The 22,544-nt window shown below is 52.8% G+C and overlaps 2 protein-coding genes across 2 annotated transcripts in view; both read right to left on the bottom strand.

Moving 5' to 3' along the window:
* LOC142665553 (myosin heavy chain, skeletal muscle-like) overlaps positions 1–19,425 on the bottom strand; it is a 36,792-nt gene extending 17,367 nt beyond the window's left edge. Inside the window, exons 1-7 of the mRNA XM_075845257.1 lie at positions 18,981–19,425; positions 17,415–17,723; positions 16,961–17,164; positions 16,400–16,525; positions 16,137–16,307; positions 12,698–12,802; positions 12,527–12,622 (exon numbers count right to left, since the gene is read on the bottom strand). Of these exons, the coding sequence (XP_075701372.1) occupies positions 12,527–12,622; positions 12,698–12,802; positions 16,137–16,307; positions 16,400–16,525; positions 16,961–17,164; positions 17,415–17,723; positions 18,981–19,022 (1,053 nt within the window). The 5' untranslated portion in view covers positions 19,023–19,425. The remainder of the gene's footprint in view (positions 1–12,526; positions 12,623–12,697; positions 12,803–16,136; positions 16,308–16,399; positions 16,526–16,960; positions 17,165–17,414; positions 17,724–18,980) is intronic.
* A 46-nt stretch (positions 19,426–19,471) lies between these two features.
* The window catches only part of LOC142666402 (myosin-3-like), a 55,653-nt gene continuing 52,580 nt past the window's right edge, over positions 19,472–22,544 (bottom strand). The window contains exons 31-32 of the mRNA XM_075846432.1: positions 19,991–20,156; positions 19,472–19,900 (exon numbers count right to left, since the gene is read on the bottom strand). Coding sequence (XP_075702547.1) covers positions 19,743–19,900; positions 19,991–20,156 — 324 coding nt within the window. The 3' untranslated portion in view covers positions 19,472–19,742. The remainder of the gene's footprint in view (positions 19,901–19,990; positions 20,157–22,544) is intronic.

Here is a 22,544-nt window from a genome sequence, read left to right as displayed (position 1 = left end):
TGTACCACAGTGTACAGAAAAATGAGGAATGTGAATGCAGCTATGGATGTGACCGTAGTATAAGGCATGATGTAAAAGCAATATAGCGACTGCCGCTCTGGATATGACTGGAGAATAAGGCATTCTGATGTAACTGCAGGTTTGTCACTGGAGCTCTGCATGTGACTGGAGTAGAACACGTGATATAACTGAATAAATGTAAATGCAGCTCTGGATGTGACTGGAGTATTACAGGATATAAAAGTAATAAAGGATATGCAGTGATAGAACATGTCTGGAGAGTTAACCTCTAAGATGCTGATCAGTGGAGCTGATATGTGACTGATGCAGCCCCTGCTCCCTCCTCCCCCTCAGTAAGCCTGCTCCCTCCTCACACTCACACTCACCGCATCCTCAGTCAGCCTGCTCCCTCCTTCCCCACACACACTTACCGCCTCCTCAGTCAGCCTGCTCCCTCCTCCCACTCACTCACCGCCTCCTCAGTCAGCCTGCTCCCTCCTCCACTCACACTCACCGCCTCCTCAGTCAGCCTGCTCCCTCCTCCACTCACACTCAGTCACCGCCTCCTCAGTCAGCCTGCTCCCTCCTCACACTCACCGCCTCCTCAGTCAGCCTGCTCCCTCCTCCCCCTCACTCACCGCCTCCTCAGTCAGCCTGCTCCCTCCTCACACTCACCGCCTCCTCAGTCAGCCTGCTCCCTCCTCCCCCACACACTTACCGCCTCCTCAGTCAGCCTGCTCCCTCCTCCCACTCACTGCCTCCTCAGTAAGCCTGCTCCCTCCTCACACTCACACTCACCGCCTCCTCAGTCAGCCTGCTCCCTCCTCCACTCACACTCACCGCCTCCTCAGTTAGCCTGCTCCCTCCTCCCCCACATACTTACCGCCTTCTCAGTAAGCCTGCTCCCTCCTCCCCCACACACTTACCGCCTCCTCAGTCAACCTGCTCCCTCCTCCCCCTCACTCACCGCCTCCTCAGTCAGCCTGCTCCCTCCTCACACTCACTGCCTCCTCAGTCAGCCTGCTCCCTCCTCCCCCACACACTTACCGCCTCCTCAGTCAGCCTCCTCAGGTAGCCTGCTCCCTCCTCCCACTCACTCACCGCCTCCTCAGTCAGCCTGCTCCCTCTTCCACTCACACTCACCGCCTCCTCAGTGAGCCTGCTCCCTCCTCCCCCACATACTTACCGCCTCCTCAGTCAGCCTGCTCCCTCCTCCCACTCACACTCACCACCTACTCAGTCAGCCTTCTCCCTCCTCACCCTGTCTCCTCAGTCAGCCTGCTCCCTCCTCCCCTCACCGCCTCCTGAATCAGCCTGCTCCCTCCTCCCCCTCACCGCCTCCTCAGCCTGCTTCCTCCCCCTCACCGCCTCCTCAGTCAGCCTGCTCCCTCCTCCCCCTCAGTCAACCTGCTCCCTCCTTCCCGTCACTCACCGCCTCCTCAGTCAGCCTGCTCCCTCTTCCCCCTCACCGCCTCCTCAGTCAGCCTGCCGCCTCCTTCACCCTCACCGCCTCCTCAGTTAGCCTGCTCCCCTCACACTCACCACCTCTTCAGTCAGCCCGTTCTCTCCTCCCCCTCACAGCCTCCTCAGTCAGCCTGCTCCCTCCTCCCCCTCAGTCAGCCTGCTCCCTCCTCCCCCTCACTCACCGCCTCCTCAGTCAACCTGCTCCCTCCTCCCCCTCACTCACCGCCTCCTCAGTCAGCCTGCTCCCTCCTCAACCTCACTCACCGCCTCCTCAGTAAGCCTGCTCCCTCCTCCACTCACACTCACCGCCTCCTCAGTCAGCCTGCTCCCTTCTCCCCCTCACTCACCGCCTCCAGTCAGCCTGCTCCCTCCTCCCTCTCACTCACCGCCTCCTCAGTAAGCCTGCTCCCTCCTCCACTCACACTCACCGCCTCCTCAGTCAGCCTGCTCCCTTCTCCCCCTCACTCACCGCCTCCAGTCAGCCTGCTCCCTCCTCCCACTCACTCACCGCCTCCTCAGTAAGCCTGCTCCCTCCTCACTCACACTCACCGCCTCCTCAGTCAGCCTGCTCCCTCCTCCACTCACACTCACCGCCTCCTCAGTTAGCCTGCTCCCTCCTCCCCCACATACTTACCGCCTTCTCAGTAAGCCTGCTCCCTCCTCCCCCACACACACTTACCGCCTCCTCAGTCAACCTGCTCCCTCCTCCCCCTCACTCACCGCCTCCTCAGTCAGCCTGCTCCCTCCTCACACTCACTGCCTCCTCAGTCAGCCTGCTGCCTCCTCCCCCACACACTTACCGCCTCCTCAGTCAGCCTGCTCCCTCCTCCCACTCACTCACCGCCTCCTCAGTCAGCCTGCTCCCTCCTCCACTCACACTCACCGCCTCCTCAGTGAGCCTGCTCCCTCCTCCCCCACATACTTACCGCCTCCTCAGTCAGCCTGCTCCCTCCTCCCCCTCACTCACCGCCTCCTCAGTCAGCCTGCTCCCTCCTCCCCCACACTTACCGCCTCCTCAGTCAGCCTGCTCCCTCCTCCCACTCACTGCCTCCTCACTCAGCCTGCTCCCTCCTCCCCCTCAGTCAGCCAACTCCCTCTCACCGCCTCCTCAGTCAGCCTTCTCCCTCCTCCACCTCACCTCAGCCAGCCTGCTCCCTCCTCCCCCTCACCGCCTCCTCAGTCAGCCTGCTCCCTCCTCCCCCTCACAGCCTCCTCAGTCAGCCTGCTCCCTCCTCCCCCTCACCGCCTCCTCAGTCAGCCTGCTCCCTCCTCCCACTCACACTCACCACCTACTCAGTCAGCCTTCTCCCTCCTCACCCTGTCTCCTCAGTCAGCCTGCTCCCTCCTCCCCTCACCGCCTCCTCAATCAGCCTGCTCCCTCCTCCCCCTCACCGCCTCCTCAGCCTGCTTCCTCCCCCTCACCGCCTCCTCAGTCAGCCTGCTCCCTCCTTCCCGTCACTCACCGCCTCCTCAGTTAGCCTGCTCCCTCTTCCCCCTCACACTCACCGCCTCCTCAGTCAGCCTGCCGCCTCCTTCACCCTCACCGCCTCCTCAGTTAGCCTGCTCCCTGCTCCCCTCACACTCACCACCTCTTCAGTCAGCCCGTTCTCTCCTCCCCCTCACAGCCTCCTCAGTCAGCCTGCTCCCTCCTCCCCCTCAGTCAGCCTGCTCCCTCCTCCCCCTCACTCACCGCCTCCTCAGTCAACCTGCTCCCTCCTCCCCCTCACTCACCGCCTCCTCAGTCAGCCTGCTCCCTCCTCAACCTCACTCACCGCCTCCTCAGTCAGCCTGCTCCCTCCTCCACTCACACTCACCGCCTCCTCAGTCAGCCTGCTCTCTCCTCCCCCACACACTTACCGCCTCCTCAGTCAGCCTGCTCCCTCCTCCCCCTCACTCACCGCCTCCTCAGTCAGCCTGCTCCCTTCTCCCCCTCACTCACCGCCTCCAGTCAGCCTGCTCCCTCCTCCCCCTCACTCACCGCCTCCTCAGTCAGCCTGCTCCCTCCCTCCACTCACACTCACCGCCTCCTCAGTCAGCCTGATCCCTCCTCCCCCACACACTTACCGCCTCCTCAGTCAGCCTGCTCCCTCCTCAGTAAGACTGCTCCCTCCTCACACTCACCGCCTCCTCAGTCAGCCTGCTCCCTCCTCCACTCACCGCCTCCTCAGTCAGCCTGCTCCCTCCTCCCCCACATACTTACCGCCTCCTCAGTCAGCCTGCTCCCTCCTCACAATCACCGCCTCCTCAGTCAGCCTGCTCCCTCCTCCCCCACACTTACCGCCTCCTCAGTCAGCCTGCTCCCTCCTTCCCCACACACTTACCGCCTCCTCAGTCAGCTTGCTCCCTCCTCCCACTCACTCACCGCCTCCTCACTCAGCCTGCTCCCTCCTCCCCCTCATACTCACCGCCTCCTCAGTCAGCCTGCTACCTCCTCCCCTTCAGTCAGCTGGCTCCTTCCTCCCCCTCACCACCTCCTCAGTCAGCCTGCTCCCTTTCACCGCCTCCTCAGTCAGCCTTCTCCCTCCTCCACCTCACCGACTCCTCAGCCAGCCTGCTCCCTCCTCCCCCTCACCGCCTCCTCAGTCAGCCTGCTCCCTCCTCCCCTAACCGCCTCCTCTGTCAGCCTGCTCCCTCCTCCCCCTCACCGCCTCCTCTGTCAGCCTGCTCCCTCCTCTCCCTTAGTCAGCCTGCTCCCTCCTCCCCCTCACTCAACGCCTCCTCAGTCAGCCTGCTCCCTCCTCACCCTGTCTCCTCAATCAGCCTGCTCCCTCCTCCCCCTCACCGCCTCCTCAGCCTGCTTCCTCCCCCTCACCGCCTCCTCAGTCAGCCTGCTCCCTCTTCCCCCTCACACTCACCGCCTCCTCAGTTAGCCTGCTCCCTCCTCCCTTCACACTCACCACCTCCTCAGTCAGCCCGTTCTCTCCTCCCTCTCACCGCCTCCTCAGTCAGCCTGCTCCCTCCTCCCCCTCACTCACCGCCTCCTCAGTCAGCCTGCCTCCTCCTTCACCCTCACCGCCTCCTCAGTTAGCCTGCTCCCTCCTCCCTTCACACTCACCATCTCCTCAGTCAGCCCGTTCTCTCCTCCCCCTCACAGCCTCCTCAGTCAGCCTGCTCCCTCCTCCCCCTCACTCACCTCAGTCAGCCCGTTCTCTCCTCCCCCTCACAGCCTCCTCAGTCAGCCTGCTCCCTCCTCCCCCTCACTCACCTCAGTCAGCCCGTTCTCTCCTCCCCCTCACAGCCTCCTCAGTCAGCCTGCTCCCTCCTCCCCCTCAGTCAGCCTGCTCCCTCCTCCCCCTCACTCACCGCCTCCTCAGTCAGCCTGCTCCCTCCTCCCCCTCACTCACCGCCTCCTCAGTCAGCCTGCTCCCTCCTCCCCCTCACTCACCGCCTCCTCAGTCAGCCTGCTCCCTCCTCCACTCACACTCACCGCCTCCTCAGTCAGCCTGCTCTCTCCTCTCCCACACACTTACCGCCCCCTCAGTCAGCCTGCTCCCTCCTCCCCCTCACTCAACGCCTCCTCAGTCAGCCTGCTCCCTCCTCCCCCTCACTCAACGCCTCCTCAGTCAGCCTGCTCCCTCCTCCGCCTCACAGTCACCACCTCCTCCTCAGTCAGCCTGCTCCCTCTCACCGCCTCCTCAGTCAGCCTGCTCCCTCCTCCCCCTCACCGGCTCCTCAATCAGCCTGCTCCCTCCTCCCCCTAACCGGCTCCTCAATCAGCCTGCTCCCTCCTCCCCCTCACCGCCTCCTCAGCCTGCTTCTTCCTCCCCCTGACCGCCTCCTCAGTCAGCCTGCTCCCTCCTCCCCCTCACCGCCTCTTCAGTCAATCTGCTCCCTCCTTCCCGTCACACTCACCGCCTCCTCAGTCAGCCTGCTCCCTCCTCTCCCTCACCGCCTCCTCAGCCCGTTCTCTCCTCCCCCTCACAGCCTCCTCAGTCAGCCTGCTCCCTCCTCCCCCTCAGCCTGCTCCCTCCTCCCCCTCACACACCGCCTCTTCAGTCAGCCTGCTCCCTCCTCCCCCTCACTCACCGCCTCCTCAGTCAGCCTGCTTCCTCCCCCCCCTCAGCGCCTCCTCAGTCAACCTGCTCCCTCCTTCCCGTCACACTCACCACCTCCTCAGTCAGCCTGCTCCCTCTTCCCCCTCACACTCACCGCCTCCTCAGTCAGCCTGCTCCCTCCTCCCCCTCAGCGCCTCCTCAGTCAACCTGCTCCCTCCTTCCCGTCACACTCACCACCTCCTCAGTCAGCCTGCTCCCTCTTCCCCCTCACACTCACCGCCTCCACAGTCAGCCTGCTTCCTCTTCCCCTTCACCGCCTCCTCAGTCAGCCTGCTCCCTCTTCCCCCTCACACTCACCGCCTCCTCAGCCAGCCTGCTCCCTCCTCCCCCTCACTCACCGCCTCCTCAGTCAGCCTGCTTCCTCCTCCCCCTCAGCGCCTCCTCAGTCAACCTGCTCCCTCCTTCCCGTCACACTCACCGCCTCCTCAGTCAGCCTGCTCCCTCTTCCCCCCCACACTCACCGCCTCCTCAGCCAGCCTGCTTCCTCCTTCACCCTCACACTCACCACCTCCTCAGTTAGCCTGCTCCCTCCTCCCCTCACACTCAGCACCTCCTCAGTCAGCCCGTTCTCTCCTCCCCTTCACAGCCTCCTCAGTCAGCCTGCTCCCTCCTCCCCCTCACCGCCTCCTCAGCCCGTTCTCTCCTCCCCCTCACAGCCTCCTCAGTCAGCCTGCTCCCTCCTCCCCCTCAGTCAGCCTGCTCCCTCCTCCCCCTCACTCACCGCCTCCTCAGTCAGCCTGCTCCCTCCTCCCCCTCACTCACCGCCTCCTCAGTCAGCCTGCTTCCTCCTCCCCCTCAGCGCCTCCTCATTCAACCTGCTCCCTCCTTCCCGTCACACTCATCACCTCCTCAGTCAGCCTGCTCCCTCTTCCCCCTCACACTCACCGCCTCCTCAGTCAGCCTGCTCCCTCCTCCCCCTCAGCGCCTCCTCAGTCAACCTGCTCCCTCCTTCCCGTCACACTCACCACCTACTCAGTCAGCCTGCTCCCTCTTCCCCCTCACACTCACCGCCTCCTCAGTCAGCCTGCTTCCTCTTCCCCCTCACTCACCGCCTCCTCAGTCAGCCTGCTCCCTCTTCCCCCTCACACTCACCGCCTCCTCAGTCAGCCTGCTCCCTCCTCAACCTCACTCACCGCCTCCTCAGCCAGCCTGCTTCCTCCTTCACCCTCACACTCACCGCCTCCTCAGTCAGCCTGCTTCCTCCTCCCCCTCAGCGCCTCCTCAGTCAACCTGCTCCCTCCTTCCCGTCACACTCAGTCAGCCTCAGTCAGACCTTCTCAGTCAGCCTGCTCCCTCTTCCCCCTCACACTCACCGCCTCCTCAGTCAGCCTGCTTCCTCCTCCTCATCACACTCACCGCCTCCTCAGTTAGCCTGCTCCCTCCTCCCCTCACACTCAGCACCTCCTCAGTCAGCCCGTTCTCTCCTCCTCCTCAGTCAGCCTGCTCCCTCCTCCCACTCAGTCAGCCTGCTCCCTCCTCCCCCTTACCCATCGCCTCCTCAGTCAGCCTGCTCCCTCCTCCCCCTCACTCACCGCCTTCTCAGTCAGCCTGCTCCCTCCTCCCACTCAGCGCTTCCTCAGTCAACCTGCTCCCTCATTCCCGTCACACTCACCACCTCCTCAGTCAGCCTGCTCCCTCTTCCCCCTCACACTCACCGCCTCCTCAGTCAGCCTGCTCCCTCCACCCCCTCACACTCACCACCTCCTCAGTCAGCCTGCTTCCTCCTCCCCCTCACACTCACCGCCTCCTCAGTCAGCCTGCTCCCTCCTCCCCCTAAGACTCACCACCTCTTCAGTCAGCTGGCTCCCTCCTCCCCTTCAGTCAGCCTGCTCCCTCCTCCCCTCACACTCACTGCTTCCTTAGTCAGCCTGCTCCCTCCTCCCCTCACACTCACCACCTGCTCAGTCAGCCCGTTCTCTCCTCCCCCTCACAGCCTCCTCAGTCAGCCTGCTCCCTCCTCCCCCTCACTCACTCACCGCCTCCTCAGTCAGCCTGCTCCCTCCTCCCCCTCAAACTCACTGCCTCTTCAGTCAGCCTGCTCCCTCCTCCTCCTCACTGCCTCCTCAGTCAGCCTGCTCTCTCCTCCCCGTCACCGCATCCTCAGTCACTCAGTCAGCCTGCACCCTCCTCCCCCTCACCGCATCCTCAGTCAGTCTGCCTACTCCCTCCTCCCCCTTACACTCACCACCTCCTCAGTCAGCCTGCTCCCTCCTCCCCCTTACACTCACCACCTCCTCAGTCAGCCTGTTCCCTCCTCCCCCTTACACTCACCACCTCCTCAGTCAGCCTGTTCCCTCCTCCCCCTTACACTCACCGCCTCCTCAGTCAGCCTGCTCCCTCCTCCCCCTTACACTCACCGCCTCCTCAGTCAGCCTGCTCCCTCCTCCCCCTTACACTCACCGCCTCCTCAGTCAGCCTGCTCCCTCCTCCCCCTTACACTCACCGCTTCCTCAGTCAGCCTGCTCCCTCCTCCCCCTTACACTCACCGCCCTCCTCAGTCAGCCTGCTCCCTCCTCCCCTCACCTTCTCCTCAATCAGCCTACTCCCTCCTCCCCCTCACCAGTCAGCCTGCTCCCTCCTCCCCCTCACCAGTCAGCCTGCTCCCTCCTCCCCTCACCGGCTCCTCAGTCAGCCTGCTCCCTCCTCCCCTCACCGGCTCCTCAATCAGCCTGCTCCCTCCTCACCACCTCCTCAGCCTGCTTCCTCCTCCCCCTCACCGCCTGCTCCCTCCTCCCCCTCACCGACCCCTCAGCCAACCTGCTCCCTCCTTCCCCTCAGTCAACCTGCTCCCACCTCCCCCTCAGTCAACCTGCTCCCACCTCCCCCTCAACACCTCCTCCCTCTCACAGCCTCCTCAAGTCAGCCTGCTCCCTCCTCCAACCTCACCCGTCCTCAAGTCAGCCTGCTCCCTCCTCCCCCTCACACTCACCACCTCCTTAGTCAACCTGCTCCCTCCTCCACCTCACCGCCTCCTCAGTCAACCTGCCCTATCCTCCCCCTCAAACTCACCGCCTCAGTCAGCCTGCTGCCCCCCCCTCTTCACACTCACCACCTCCAGTCTGCCTGCTTCCTCCTCAGTCAGCCTGCTCCCTCCTCAGTCAGCCTGCTCCCTCCTCAGTCAGCCTGCTCCCTCCTTCCCCTCACACTCACCGCCTCCTCAGTCAGCCTGCTATCTCCTCCCCGTCTCCTCAGTCAACCTGCTCCCTCCTTCCCGTCACACTCACCGCCTCCTCAGTCAGCCTACTCCCTCTTCCCCCTCACCGCCTCCTCAGTCAGCCTGCTCCCTCCTCCCCCCCTCCTCAGTCAGCCTGCTCCCTCCTCCCCCTCACACTCACCGCCTCCTCAGTCAGCCTGCTCCCTCCTCCCCCTCACAGCCTCCTCAGTCAACCTGCTCCCTCCTTCCCGTCACACTCACCGCCTCCTCCTCAGTCAGCCTGCTCCCTCCTCCCCCTCACCGCCTCCTCAGCCTACTCCCCCCCCCCTCCCCCTCAGTCAGCCTGCTCCCTCCTCCCCCTCACTGCCTCCTCAGTCAGCCTGCTCCATCCTCCCCCCCCCCCTCCTCAGTCAGCCTGCTCCCTCCTCCCCCTCACCGCTTCCTCAGTCAGCCTGCTCCCTCCTCCCCTCCTCAGTCAGCCTGCTCCCTCCTCCCCCTCAGTCAACCTGCTCCCTCCTTCCAGTCACACTCACCGCCTCCTCAGTCAGCCTGCTCCTTCTTCCCCCTCACTGCCTCCTCAGTCTGCCTGCTCCATCCTCCCCCCTCCTCAGTCAACCTGCTCCCTCCTTCCCGTCACACTCACCGCCTCCTCAGTCAGCCTGCTCCCTCCTCCCCAGTCAGCCTGCTCCCTCCTCACACTCACCGCCTCCTCAGTCAGCCTGCTCCCTCCTCCCCCGCACACTCACCGCCTCCTCAGTCAGCCTGCTCCCTCCTCCCCTCACCGTCTCCTCAGTCAGCCTGCTCCCTCCTCCCCTCACCACCTCCTCAGTCAGCCTGCTCCCTCCTCCCCCCTCAGTCAACTTGCTCCCTCCTCCCCCTCCTCAGTCAGCCTGCTCCCTCCTCCCCTCACACTCACTGCCTCCTCAGTCAGCCTGCTCCTTCCTCCCCCTCAGTCAGCCTGCTCCCTCCGCCCCCGCACACTCACCGCCTCCTCAGTCAGCCTGCTCCCTCCTCCCCTCACCGTCTCCTCAGTCAGCCTGCTCCCTCCTCCCCTCACCACCTCCTCAGTCAGCCTGCTCCCTCCTCCCCCCTCAGTCAACTTGCTCCCTCCTCCCCCTCCTCAGTCAGCCTGCTCCCTCCTCCCCTCACACTCACTGCCTCCTCAGTCAGCCTGCTCCTTCCTCCCCCTCAGTCAGCCTGCTCCCTCCTCCCCCCACACTAACCGACTCCTCAGTCAGCCTGCTCCCTCCTCCCCTTCACCGCCTCCTCAGTCAGCCTGCTCTCCCCTCCCCCACACCCTCCTCAGTCAACCTGCTCCCTCCTCCCCCTTTCTCAGCCTGCTCCCTCCTCCCCTCACACTCACTGCCTCCTCAGTCTGCCTGCTCCCTCCTCAGTCAGCCTGCTCCCTCCTCAGTCAGCCTGCTCCCTCCTCCCCCTCACACTCACCGCCTCCTCAGTCAGCCTGCTATCTCCTCCCCGTCTCCTCAGTCAACCTGCTCCCTTCTTCCCGTCACACTCACCGCCTCCTCAGTCAGCCTCCTCCCTCTTCCCCCTCACCGCCTCCTCAGTCAGCCTGCTCCCTCCTCCCCCCCTTCTCAGTCAGCCTGCTCCCTCCTCCCCCTCACAGTCTCCTCAGTCAGCCTGCTCCCTCCTCCCCCTCACAGCCTCCTCAGTCAGCCTGCTCCCTTCTCCCCGTCACCGTCTCCTCAGTCAGCCTGCTCCCTCCTCCCCCCACACTCACCGCCTCCTCAGTTAGCCTGTTCCCTCCTCCCCCTCACAGCCTCCTCAGTCAGCCTGTTCCCTCCTCCCCCTCACAGCCTCCTCAGTCAGCCTGCTCCCTCCTCCCCTTCACCGCCTCCTCAGTCAGCCTGCTCTCCCCTCCCCCACACCCTCCTCAGTCAACCTGCTCCCTCCTCCCCCTCCTCAGTCAGCCTGCTCCCTCCTCCCCTCACACTCACTGCCTCCTCAGTCAGCCTGCTCCTTCCTCCCCCTCAGTCAGCCTGCTCCCTCTTCCCCCCACACTCACCGCCTCCTCAGTCAGCCTGCTCCCTCCTACCCCTCACCGCCTCCTCAGTCAGCCTGCTCTCCCCTCCCCCACACCCTCCTCAGTCAACCTGCTCCCTCCTCCCCCTCCTCAGTCAGCCTGCTCCCTCCTCCCCTCACACTCACTGCCTCCTCAGTCAGCCTGCTCCTTCCTCCCCCTCAGTCAGCCTGCTCCCTCTTCCCCCCACACTCACCGCCTCCTCAGTCAGCCTGCTCCCTCCTACCCCTCACCACCTCCTCAGTCAGCCTGCTCCCTCCTCCCCCTCACACTCACTGCCTCCTCAGTCAGCCTGCTCCCTCCTCCCCCTCACCGCCTCCTCAGTCAACCTGCTCCCTCCTTCCCGTCACACTCACCGCCTCCTCAGTCAGCCTGCTCCCTCCTCACACTCACCGCCTCCTCAGTCAGCCTGCTCCCTCCTCCCCCGCACCCTCACCGCCTTCTCAGTCAGCCTGCTCCCTCCTCCCCCTCACACTCACTGCCTCCTCAGTCAGCCTGCTCCCTCCTCCACCTCACCGCCTCCTCAGTCAACCTGCCCTATCCTCCCCCTCACACTCACCGCCTCAGTCAGCCTGCTGCCCCCCCTCTTCACACTCACCACCTCCAGTCTGCCTGCTCCTTCCTCAGTCAGCCTGCTCCCTCCTCCCCCTCACACTCACCGCCTCCTCAGTCAGCCTGCTATCTCCTCCCCGTCTCCTCAGCCAACCTGCTCCCTCCTTCCCGTCACACTCACCGCCTCCTCAGTCAGCCTCCTCCCTCTTCCCCCTCACCGCCTCCTCAGTCAGCCTGCTCCCTCCTCCCCCCCTCCTCAGTCAGCCTGCTCCCTCCTCCCCCTCACAGTCTCCTCAGTCAGCCTGCTCCCTCCTCCCCGTCACCGTCTCCTCAGTCAGCCTGCTCCCTCCTCCCCCTCACACTCACCGCTTCCTCAGTCAGCCTGCTCCCTCCCCCCCCTCACACTCACTGCCTCCTCAGTCAGCCTGCTCCCTCCTCCCCCTCACCGCCTCCTCAGTCAACCTGCTCCCTCCTTCCCGTCACACTCACCGCCTCCTCCTCAGTCAGCCTGTTCCCTCCTCCCTCTCACCGCCTCCTCAGTCAGCCTACTCCCCCCTTCCCCTCAGTCAGCCTGCTCCCTCCTCCCCCTCACTGCCTCCGCAGTCAGTCTGCTCCATCCTCCCCCCCTCCTCAGTCAGCCTGCTCCCTCCTCCCCCTCACACTCACCGCTTCCTCAGTCAGCCTGCTCCCTCCTCCCCCTCAGTCAGCCTGCTCCCTCCTCCCCCTCAGTCAACCTGCTCCCTCCTTCCAGTCACACTCACCGCCTCCTCAGTCAGCCTGCTCCTTCTTCCCCCTCACTGCCTCCTCAGTCAGCCTGCTCCATCCTCCCCCCCTCCTCAGTCAACCTGCTCCCTCCTTCCCGTCACACTCACCGCCTCCTCAGTCAGCCTGCTCCCTCTTCCCCCTCACCGCCTCCTCAGTCAGCCTGCTCCCTCCTCCCCCCCTCCTCAGTCAGCCTGCTCCCTCCTCCCCCTCACACTCACTGCCTCCTCAGTCAGCCTGCTCCCTCCTCCCCGTCTCCTCAGTCAGCCTGCTCCCTCCTCCCCCTCACACTCACCGCCTCCTCAGTCAGCCTGCTCCCTCCTCCCCGTCACCGTCTCCTCAGTCAGCCTGCTCCCTCTTCCCCCTCAGACTCACCGCCTCCTCTGTTAGCCTGCTCCCTCCTCCCCCTCACACTCACCGCCTCCTCAGTCAGCCTGCTCCTTCCTCCCCCTCACCGCCTCCTCAGTCAGCCTGCTCCCTCCTCCCCCTCACACTCACCGCCTCCTCAGTCAGCCTCTTGTAAGACTTCACTTTCATTTGCAGTTTGTCAACCAGATCTTGGAGCCTTAGATTATTCTTCCTGTCCTCCTCCCCCTATAAGAAAGAAATCAGAGGAGAATGAAGATGTCCTGAAAGAAAATCAATATGATCGCAGGAAAATCTATTTACCTGGAACGTCAGCTCCTTCACCCGCCGCTCATATTTCCTGATTCCCTTTATCACATCCACACTTCTCTTCTGCTCCATGTCCAGCTCCGACAGCAGCTCCCTCACCTGCCCGACAAGAGGAGCGAAGAGGACAAACAGTCCAAAAGGGGCAGTATTATAGTACATATATCTTCACCTATAGGGGGCAGTATCATAGTACACATATCCTTACCTATAGGGACAGTATTATAGTGCATATATCTTCACCTATAGGGGGCAGTATCATAGTACACATATCCTTACCTATAGGGACAGTATTATAGTGCATATATCCTCACCTATAGGGGGTCAGTATCATAGTACATTTATCCTTACCTATAGGAGACTGTATCATAGTACATATATCCTTACCTATAGGGGGCAGTATCATATCATAGTACATATATCCTTACCTATAGTGACCGTATTACAGTGCATATATCGTTACCTATAGGGGCCGTCTCATAGCACATATATCCTTACCTATAGGGACCTTATTATAGAACATATATCCTTACCTATGCAGGCAGTATCTTAGTACATATATCCATACCTATAGAGGACAATATCATAGTATATACATCCTTACCTATAGAGGACAGTATCATAGTACATATATCATTACCTATACGGGCATTAACATAGTTCATATAGCCTTACCTATAGGTGCAGTATTCTAGTACATATATCCTTACCTAATGGGGGTAGTATCATAGTATATATATCCTTAGCTATAGGGGCAGTATTATAGTAGTTATATTCTTGTATATAGGGGGCAGTATTATAGTAGTTATATTCTTGTATATAGGGGCAGTATTATAGTAGTTATATTCTTGTATATAGGGAGCAGTATTATAGTAGTTATATTCTTGTATATAGGGGCAGTATTATAGTAGTTATATTCTTGTATATAGGGGCAGTATTATAATATTTATATTCTTGTATATAGGGGCAGTATTATAGTAGTTATATTCTTGTATATAGGGGCAGTATTAAAGTAGTTATATTCTTGTATATAGGGGCAGTATTATAGTAGTTATATTCTTGTATATAGGAGCAGTATTATAGTAGTTATATTCTTGTATATAGGGGCAGTATTATAGTAGTTATATTCTTGTATATAGGGGCAGTATTATAGTACTTATATTCTTGTATATAGGGGCAGTATTATAGTAGTTATATTCTTGTATATAGGGGCAGTATTATAATATTTATATTCTTGTATATAGGGGCAGTATTATAGTAGTTATATTCTTGTATATAGGGGCAGTATTAAAGTAGTTATATTCTTGTATATAGGGGCAGTATTATAGTAGTTATATTCTTGTATATAGGAGCAGTATTATAGTAGTTATATTCTTGTATATAGGGGCAGTATTATAGTAGTTATATTCTTGTATATAGGGGCAGTATTATAGTACTTATATTCTTGTATATAGGGAGCAGTATTATAGTAGTTATATTCTTGTATATAGGGGCAGTATTATAGTAGTTATATTCTTGTATATAGGGGGCAGTATTATAGTAGTTATATTCTTGTATATATGAGGCAGTATTATAGTAGTTATATTCTTGTATATAGGGGGCAGTATTATAGTAGTTATATTCTTGTATATAGGGAGCAGTATTATAGTAGTTATATTCTTGTATATAGGGGCAGTATTATAGTAGTTATATTCTTGTATATAGGGGCAGTATTATAGTAGTTATATTCTTGTATATAGGAGCAGTATTATAGTAGTTATATGCTTGTATATAGGAGAAGTACTATAGTAGTTATATTCTTGTATATAGGGGTAGTATTATAGTAGTTATATTCTTGTATATAGGAGCAGCATTATAGTAGTTATATTCTTGTATATAGGGGCAGTATTATAGTAGTTATATTCTTGTATATAGGAGCAGTATTATAGTTGTTATATTCTTGTATATAGGGGCAGTATTATAGTAGTTATATTCTTGTATATAGGAGCAGTATTATAGTAGTTATATTCTTGTATATAGGAGCAGTATTATAGTAGTTATATTCTTGTATATAGGAGCAGTATTATAGTAGTTATATTCTTGTATATAGGAGCAGTATTATAGTAGTTATATTCTTGTATATAGGAGCAGTATTACAGTAGTTATATTCTTGTATATAGGGGCAGTATTATAGTAGTTATATTCTTGTATATAGGAGCAGTATTATAGTAGTTATATTCTTGTATATAGGAGCAGTATTATAGTAGTTATATCCTTGAATATAGGGAGCAGTATTATAGTAGTTATATTCTTGTATATAGGAGGCAGTATTATAGTAGTTATATTCTTGTATATAGGGGGCAGTATTATAGTAGTTATATTCTTATATGTAGGAGTAGTATTATAGTAGTTATATTCTTGTATATAGGAGGCAGTATTATAGTAGTTATATTCTTGTATATAGGGGGCAGTATTATAGTAGTTATATTCTTGTATATAGGGGCAGTATTATAGTAGTTATATTCTTGTATATAGGGGGCAGTATTATAGTAGTTATATTCTTGTATATAGCAGCAGTATTATAGTAGTTATATTCTTGTATATAGGGGGCAGTATTATAGTAGTTATATTCTTGTATATAGGAGCAGTATTATAGTAGTTATATTCTTGTATATAGGAGCAGTATTATAGTAGTTATATTCTTGTATATAGGAGGCAGTATTATAGTAGTTATATTCTTGTATATAGGGGGCAGTATTATAGTAGTTATATTCTTATATGTAGGAGTAGTATTATAGTAGTTATATTCTTGTATATAGGAGGCAGTATTATAGTAGTTATATTCTTGTATATAGGGGGCAGTATTATAGTAGTTATATTCTTGTATATAGGGGCAGTATTATAGTAGTTATATTCTTGTATATAGGGGGCAGTATTATAGTAGTTATATTCTTGTATATAGCGGCAGTATTATAGTAGTTATATTCTTATATGTAGGAGTAGTATTATAGTAGTTATATTCTTGTATATAGCGGCAGTATTATAGTTGTTATATTCTTGTATATAGGGGCAGTATTATAGTAGTTATATTCTTGTATATATGAGCAGTATTATAGTAGTTATAGTCTTGTATATAGGAGCAGTATTATAGTAGTTATATTCTTGTATATAGGGGGCAGTATTATAGTAGTTATATTCTTGTATATAGGGAGCAGTATTACAGTAGTTATATTCTTGTATATAGGGGGCAGTATTATAGTAGCTATATTCTTATATGTAGGAGTAGTATTATAGTAGTTATATTCTTGTATATAGGGGCAGTATTATAGTAGTTATATTCTTGTATACAGGGAGCAGTATTATAGTAGTTATATTCTTGTATATAGGGGCAGTATTATAGTAGTTATATTCTTGTATATAGGGGGCAGTATTACAGTACTTATATTCTTGTACATACTCTGGCCTCCAGCTTCTGAAGCTGTTTCTTGCCACCCTTAAGTGCCAACTGTTCAGCTTCTTCCAGACGCAGCTGAAGTTCCTTTACTGTCTGATCCAGATTCTTCTTCATCCTTTCTAGGTGGGCGCTGGTGTCCTGCTCTTTCTTTAGTTCCTCCGCCATCATAGCAGCCTGAAACGTCCAAATAACAATAACTTTCCATAAAGTGACCTGTAATAAACCCCTTGTAGGTCCAGTGTGTAAGAGTAAGGCACAGGTCTTACATCAGTGATGGCTTTCTTTGCTTTCTCCTCGGCGTTCCTAGCTTCCTTGGTGGTGTCCTCGATCTCTCCTTGCAGCTGTGAGACTTCGCTCTCCAACTTCTTCTTGGTGTTTATAAGACTCGTGTTCTGGTGAAAAGAAAGATATGATATTAAAAAGTTGTATCCTTAGTATGGACCCTTACAGGTTTCTCAAGACTTCTGGACTGCGCATCATGTGACACCTCTTGCCTCTGCTGATTAGCAGAGACGGCTCAAACATGGGAAGTTTTTATGTAACCCGCACTTATGGGAGTCCATATAGTAGCCCTCAGAGCCCTCTACTTGGTGAACTAATAACTTTCCTGGAGAAATTATGGGAAGACCCAGGAAAAGATTAAATGTAGACAGAAGAGAAGAAGGGAAAAGAGGATGAGCTGCAAAAAGTTGGGTCTTCCACCTTGTGTTGGAAGACCCAACACAAGGAGGACGCTTCAGAGATACAGCAGTAATGGGGTCACCTAAAAAGCCTTTTAAAGACACCTAGAAACGTTTCCACCTTTCCTGCAGTGTGACGTCTTCTACCTGAGAGTGCAGGAGCTGGACACGCTCGGTGGTGTCCAGGAGCTCTTGTTCCGCAACCTTCCTGGACCTCTCCGTCTGTTCTAGTGTAGCCCTCAACTCCTCAATCTCGGCCACCATTAGGTTGTTTCTACGTTCAACCATGGCAAGCTGCTCCTTGAGATCTTCCTGACCACGGAGAGCATCATCAAGGTGGATCTGAGTGTCCTAAGAGGAGAGAACCCAATTAGTCAAATTAGTGAGAAACGGGAGTATTGCAGAGCATGGAATTGTTGGAGGACACAGTGACTATAAATGGTGACACGAGCACATGATAAAACCACGGGCCAAATTAAGGTTGGTGGACAAAGAAACTGATGAGGGCCCATCTCTCATCTCTGTGACTCGACCCTTACCTGACTATCGCAGCCACATATAGGAGAGGTGGCCCAGGATAATACAGATACACAAGCTTTACCTTGAGTTGTCCTTGAACGTTCCTCAGGTACTTTTGAGCTTCTGCCGCGATGCGGTTTGAATGACTGAGCTGTATCTCCATCTCGTTGAGGTCGCCCTCCATCTTCTTCTTAATCCTGATGGCCTCGTTTCTGCTCCTTATCTCAGTGTCCAGGGCGGTCTGCATGGTCTCAATTGTCCTCTGGTAGTTCCTCTTCATCTGGTCGATCTCCTCCTCCTTCTCCGCCACCCTACGCTCGATGTCGGCCTTCACTTGGGTCAGTTCAAGCTGAATACGAAGGATCTTGGCCTCTTCGTGCTCCAGAGTTGCCTTTGTGTGTGAAATAGGGGATGAGTAATTTCACATCTAATCAACTTAATAGTCATCATGGTGGTCTGGGGGGCAAGAAGGGAACAAGGATTGCGCAAGGTCCCGGGTCTGTGCCATGTGGTGGACTCTCACCTATAGGGGGCAACAGGTTACGTTCTGCTCCACCAGCAGGTTTTGACATTCAGAATGCTATAAAGGGTTATCACACTGAAGACATCTGATCGGTGGGGGTCTGACTGTTGTGACCCCCCGCTAACAACTAGAAGAAAGTGTCAGCAATGATAAGGAATGCTTCTTTTTTCTGGAGGACGCTCAGTCGGCCATTGACCATAGTTAAACAATCATGTGACCGGTCCTCTTTAATACAGGCCATCAATAACACATCGTTGGGGTCCGAATCCCGGCAACCCTGCCAATCAGCTAATTTAAGTGGCTGTGACTTTCCTCTTAATTTTTTATCCACAGACAGCGCCATAGATTTAGTAATGACTGTGCCTGGTACTACAGCTAAGGACATAGCCGCAGTACCAAGCACAGCCACAACCAAATGCACGGCGCTGTTCCTGGATAAACAATAAAGAAGTGCTGGGAGCTCGACCCTCATCGATTAGATACTGACGGCCTATGCTAAGAATAGACTATCCATACTTTAGTGTTGGAAAACCTCTTTTAATAAGATACCCCTTTTAAGGTGGAAAATTCCTCCTTAAAGTAGAATTTGCTTTACCACCCGGGTAGTCATCACATCAGTCGCCCCATCCACATGACTTCATTATCCCGGTTTTAATGTATGCACCAGCTGTCACCTCTAAAATTACCCCCCTACACTTTTACATTGGGTGGTATAGGGTATAGTCATAGTAATTCCTTTATACATCCATAGTGTTTGCTCCCACTAGGGGGCGCTCACTGCAGAGTGTCATTGAACTCAATAATAAATTCATATGCAGTGATGGCAGAGAGAATTAAAGCGGTTCTCGGGACTTTTATATTGATGGCCTATCCTTAGGAATGGAACAGTCGGTGCATATTTGACCACCGCTTCATTGAAGCTCCTCCTCAGTGCAGTGAGGAGGAACGGGGAATTCTTGCGATCAGTGGTGGTCCCAGTGATCAGACAATTACCACCTATCCTGTGGATGGGTGATAATTGTCAATTTTGGGATAACCCTTTAAACTGCTCAGAGGGTGGGGGGGGGGGTTCTCCAGGTATTTGGTGCCACCCTATGTGCCCCCTGGTAGTATGACATGAGTTACCTCTGCCTCCTCTAGTGAGGCCTGCATTTCACTCTTCTCCATCTCCACCTTGTTGGTCTTCTCCAGCTCATGAATGGTCTTACTGTGCAGAGGTGGTGGGAGGTTCTCCAGGTATTTGATCCCTCCCTATGTGCCCCCTGGTAGTATGACATGAGTTACCTCTGCCTCCTCTAGTGAGGCCTGCATTTCACTCTTCTCCATCTCCACCTTGTTGGTCTTCTCCAGCTCATGAATGGTGTTACCGTGCAGAGGTGGTGGGAGGTTCTCCAGGTATTTGATCCCTCCCTATGTGCCCCCTGGTAATATGACATGAGTTACCTCTGCCTCCTCTAGTGAGGCCTGCATTTCACTCTTCTCCATCTCCACCTTGTTGGTCTTCTCCAGCTCATGGATGGTCTTACTGTGCAGAGGTGGTGGGAGGTTCTCCAGGTATTTGATCCCTCCCTATGTGCCCCCCGGTAGTATGACATGAGTTACCTCTGCCTCCTCTAGTGAGGCCTGCATTTCACTCTTCTCCATCTCCACCTTGTTGGTCTTCTCCAGCTCATGAATGGTGTTACCGTGCAGAGGTGGTGGGAGGTTCTGCAGGTATTTGATCCCTCCCTATGTGCCCCCTGGTAATATGACATGAGTTACCTCTGCCTCCTCTAGTGAGGCCTGCATTTCACTCTTCTCCATCTCCACCTTGTTGGTCTTCTCCAGCTCATGGATGGTCTTACTGTGCAGAGGTGGTGGGAGGTTCTCCAGGTATTTGATCCCTCCCTATGTGCCCCCCGGTAGTATGACATGAGTTACCTCTGCCTCCTCTAGTGAGGCCTGCATTTCACTCTTCTCCATCTCCACCTGCTTGTTGGTCTTCTCCAGCTCATGAATGGTCTTACTGCTCATAGACACCTGTTCCGTCAGCTCGGAGATCTCCTCTGTGTGAGAGAACACGAGACAGAAGTAAATTTGCCAGAATTCCTGCTACTATACAGGAGATGTCGGACTGCACTCCGGGTGCCACTCACGCTGCAGGTTCTTGTTCTCCCTCTTGATGGTCTCCAGATGGTCCAGGGTCTCCTCGTAGACATTCTTCATTTTGAAGAGCTCAGTACTCAATGATCTTGATTCTTTTAAAGACGATTCAAGTTCTGACTGAGATTCCTCGTATTTCTGCCGCCACTCAGTCAGGATCTTAAAGAGGCGGGAGGAGGAAATATTAATCTCCAAATAATGTTTTATATCAGAGCGCTGAACTATTAGCTCACATATTATTAGAGCGCTGCACTATTATCTCATATATCAGAGCGCTGAACTATTATCTCATATATCAGAGCGCTGAACTATTATCTCATATATCAGAGCGCTGAACTATTATCTCATATATCAGAGCGCTGAACTATTATCTCACATATTATTAGAGTGCTGACTTATTAGAGTGCGGACTTACGATCTCAGATATTATAAGAGTGCTGCCTTACTATCTCAGATATTATTAGAATGCTGACTTATTATCTCACATATCAGAGTGCTGACTTATCACATATTATTAGAGTGCTGACTTATTATTAAAGTGCGGACTTACTATCTCTGATATAATATGTAGATAATAAGTCAGCATTCTAATAATATCTGAGATCATAAGTCAGCATTCTAATAATATCTGAGATAGTAAGTCAGCACTCTAATAATGTGAGATAATAAGTCAGCATTCTAATAATATATGAGCGCTGACTTACTATCTCAGATATTAATAGAGTGCTAATTTACTATCTCAGATAATATCAGAATGCTGACTTACGATTTCAGATATTATTAGAATGCTGACTTATCTCACATATTATTAGAATGCTGACTTCTCACATATTATATCAGAGTGCTGACTTACTATCTCAGATATTATTAGAATGCTGACATATGATCTCAGATATTATTAGAATTCTGACTTATCTCACATATTATTAGAATGCTGACTTATGATCTCAGATATTATTAGAGTGCTGACTTACTAAGTCAGCATTCTAATAATATCTGAGATCATAAGTCAGCATTCTAATAATATCTGAGATAGTAAGTCAGCACTAATAATATGTGAGATAGTAAGTCAGCATTCTATTAATATCTGAGCACTGACTTACTATCTCAGATATTATTAGAGTGCTAACTTACTATCTCAGATATTATTAGAATGCTGACTTATTATCTCACATATATAAGAGCACTCTGACTTATTATCTCACATATTATTAGAGTGCTGACTTATCTCACATATTATTAGAGTGCTGACTTATTAGAGTGCGGACTTATGATCTCAGATATTATTAGAATGCTGACTTACTATCTCACATATTATTAGAGTGCTGACTTACTATCCCAGATATTATTAGAATGCTGACTTATTATCTCACATATTATTAGAGTGCTGACTTATTAGAGTGCGGACTTAGTATCTCTGATATAATATATGTGAGTAGTCAGCATTCTAATAATATGTGAGATAATAAGTCGGCATTCTAATAATATCTGAGCACTGACTTATTATCTCACATTATTAGAGTGCTAACTTACTAAGTCAGCGCTCAGATATTATTAGAATGCCGACTTATTACCTCAGATAATATCAGAATGCTGACTTACGATCTCAGATATTATTAGAATGCTGACTTCTCACATATTAGAATGCTGACTTACGATCTCACATATTATTAGAGTGCAGACTTACTATCTCAGATATTATTAGAATGCTGATTTATTGTCTCACATATCAGAGCACTCTGACTTATTATCTCACATATTATTAGAGTGCTGACTTATTATCTCACATATTATTAGAATGCTGACTTATTATCTCACATATTATTAGAGTGCTGACTTATTAGAGTGCGGACTTAGTATCTCTGATATAATATGTGAGTAGTCAGCATTCTAATAATATGTGAAATAATAAGTCAGCATTCTAATAATATCTGAGATCGTAAGTCAGCATTCTAATAATATCTGAGATAGTAAGTCAGCGCTCAGATATTATTAGAATGCTGACTTATTATCTCACATATTATTAGAATGCTGACTTCTCACATATTACATCAGAGTGCTGACTTACTATCTCAGATATTAGAATGCTGACTTATGATCTCAGATATTATTAGAATGCTGACTTATCTCACATATTATTAGAGTGCTGACTTATCTCACATATTATTAGAGTGCTGACTTACTAAGTCAGAATTCTAATAATATCTGAGATCATAAGTCAGCATTCTAATAATATCTGAGATAGTAAGTCAGCACTCTAATAATGTGAGATAATAAGTCAGCATTCTAATAATATCTGAGATAGTAAGTCAGCACTCTAATAATATGTGAGATAATAAGTCAGCATTCTAATAATATCTGAGCGCTGACTTACTATCTCAGATATTAATAGAGTGCTGACTTACTATCTCAGATAATATCAGAATGCTGACTTACGATCTCAGATATTATTAGAATGCTGACTTCTTATCTCACATATTATTAGAGTGCTGACTTCTCACATATTATTAGAATGCTGACTTATTATCTCACATATTATTAGAATAC

The sequence above is a fragment of the Rhinoderma darwinii genome, chromosome 13 (assembly GCF_050947455.1).
Source record: "Rhinoderma darwinii isolate aRhiDar2 chromosome 13, aRhiDar2.hap1, whole genome shotgun sequence".
Classification (NCBI taxonomy): domain Eukaryota; kingdom Metazoa; phylum Chordata; class Amphibia; order Anura; family Rhinodermatidae; genus Rhinoderma; species Rhinoderma darwinii.
The sequence above is the reverse complement of the archived record's forward strand: the minus strand, read 5'-3'. Positions and strand labels throughout refer to the sequence as shown.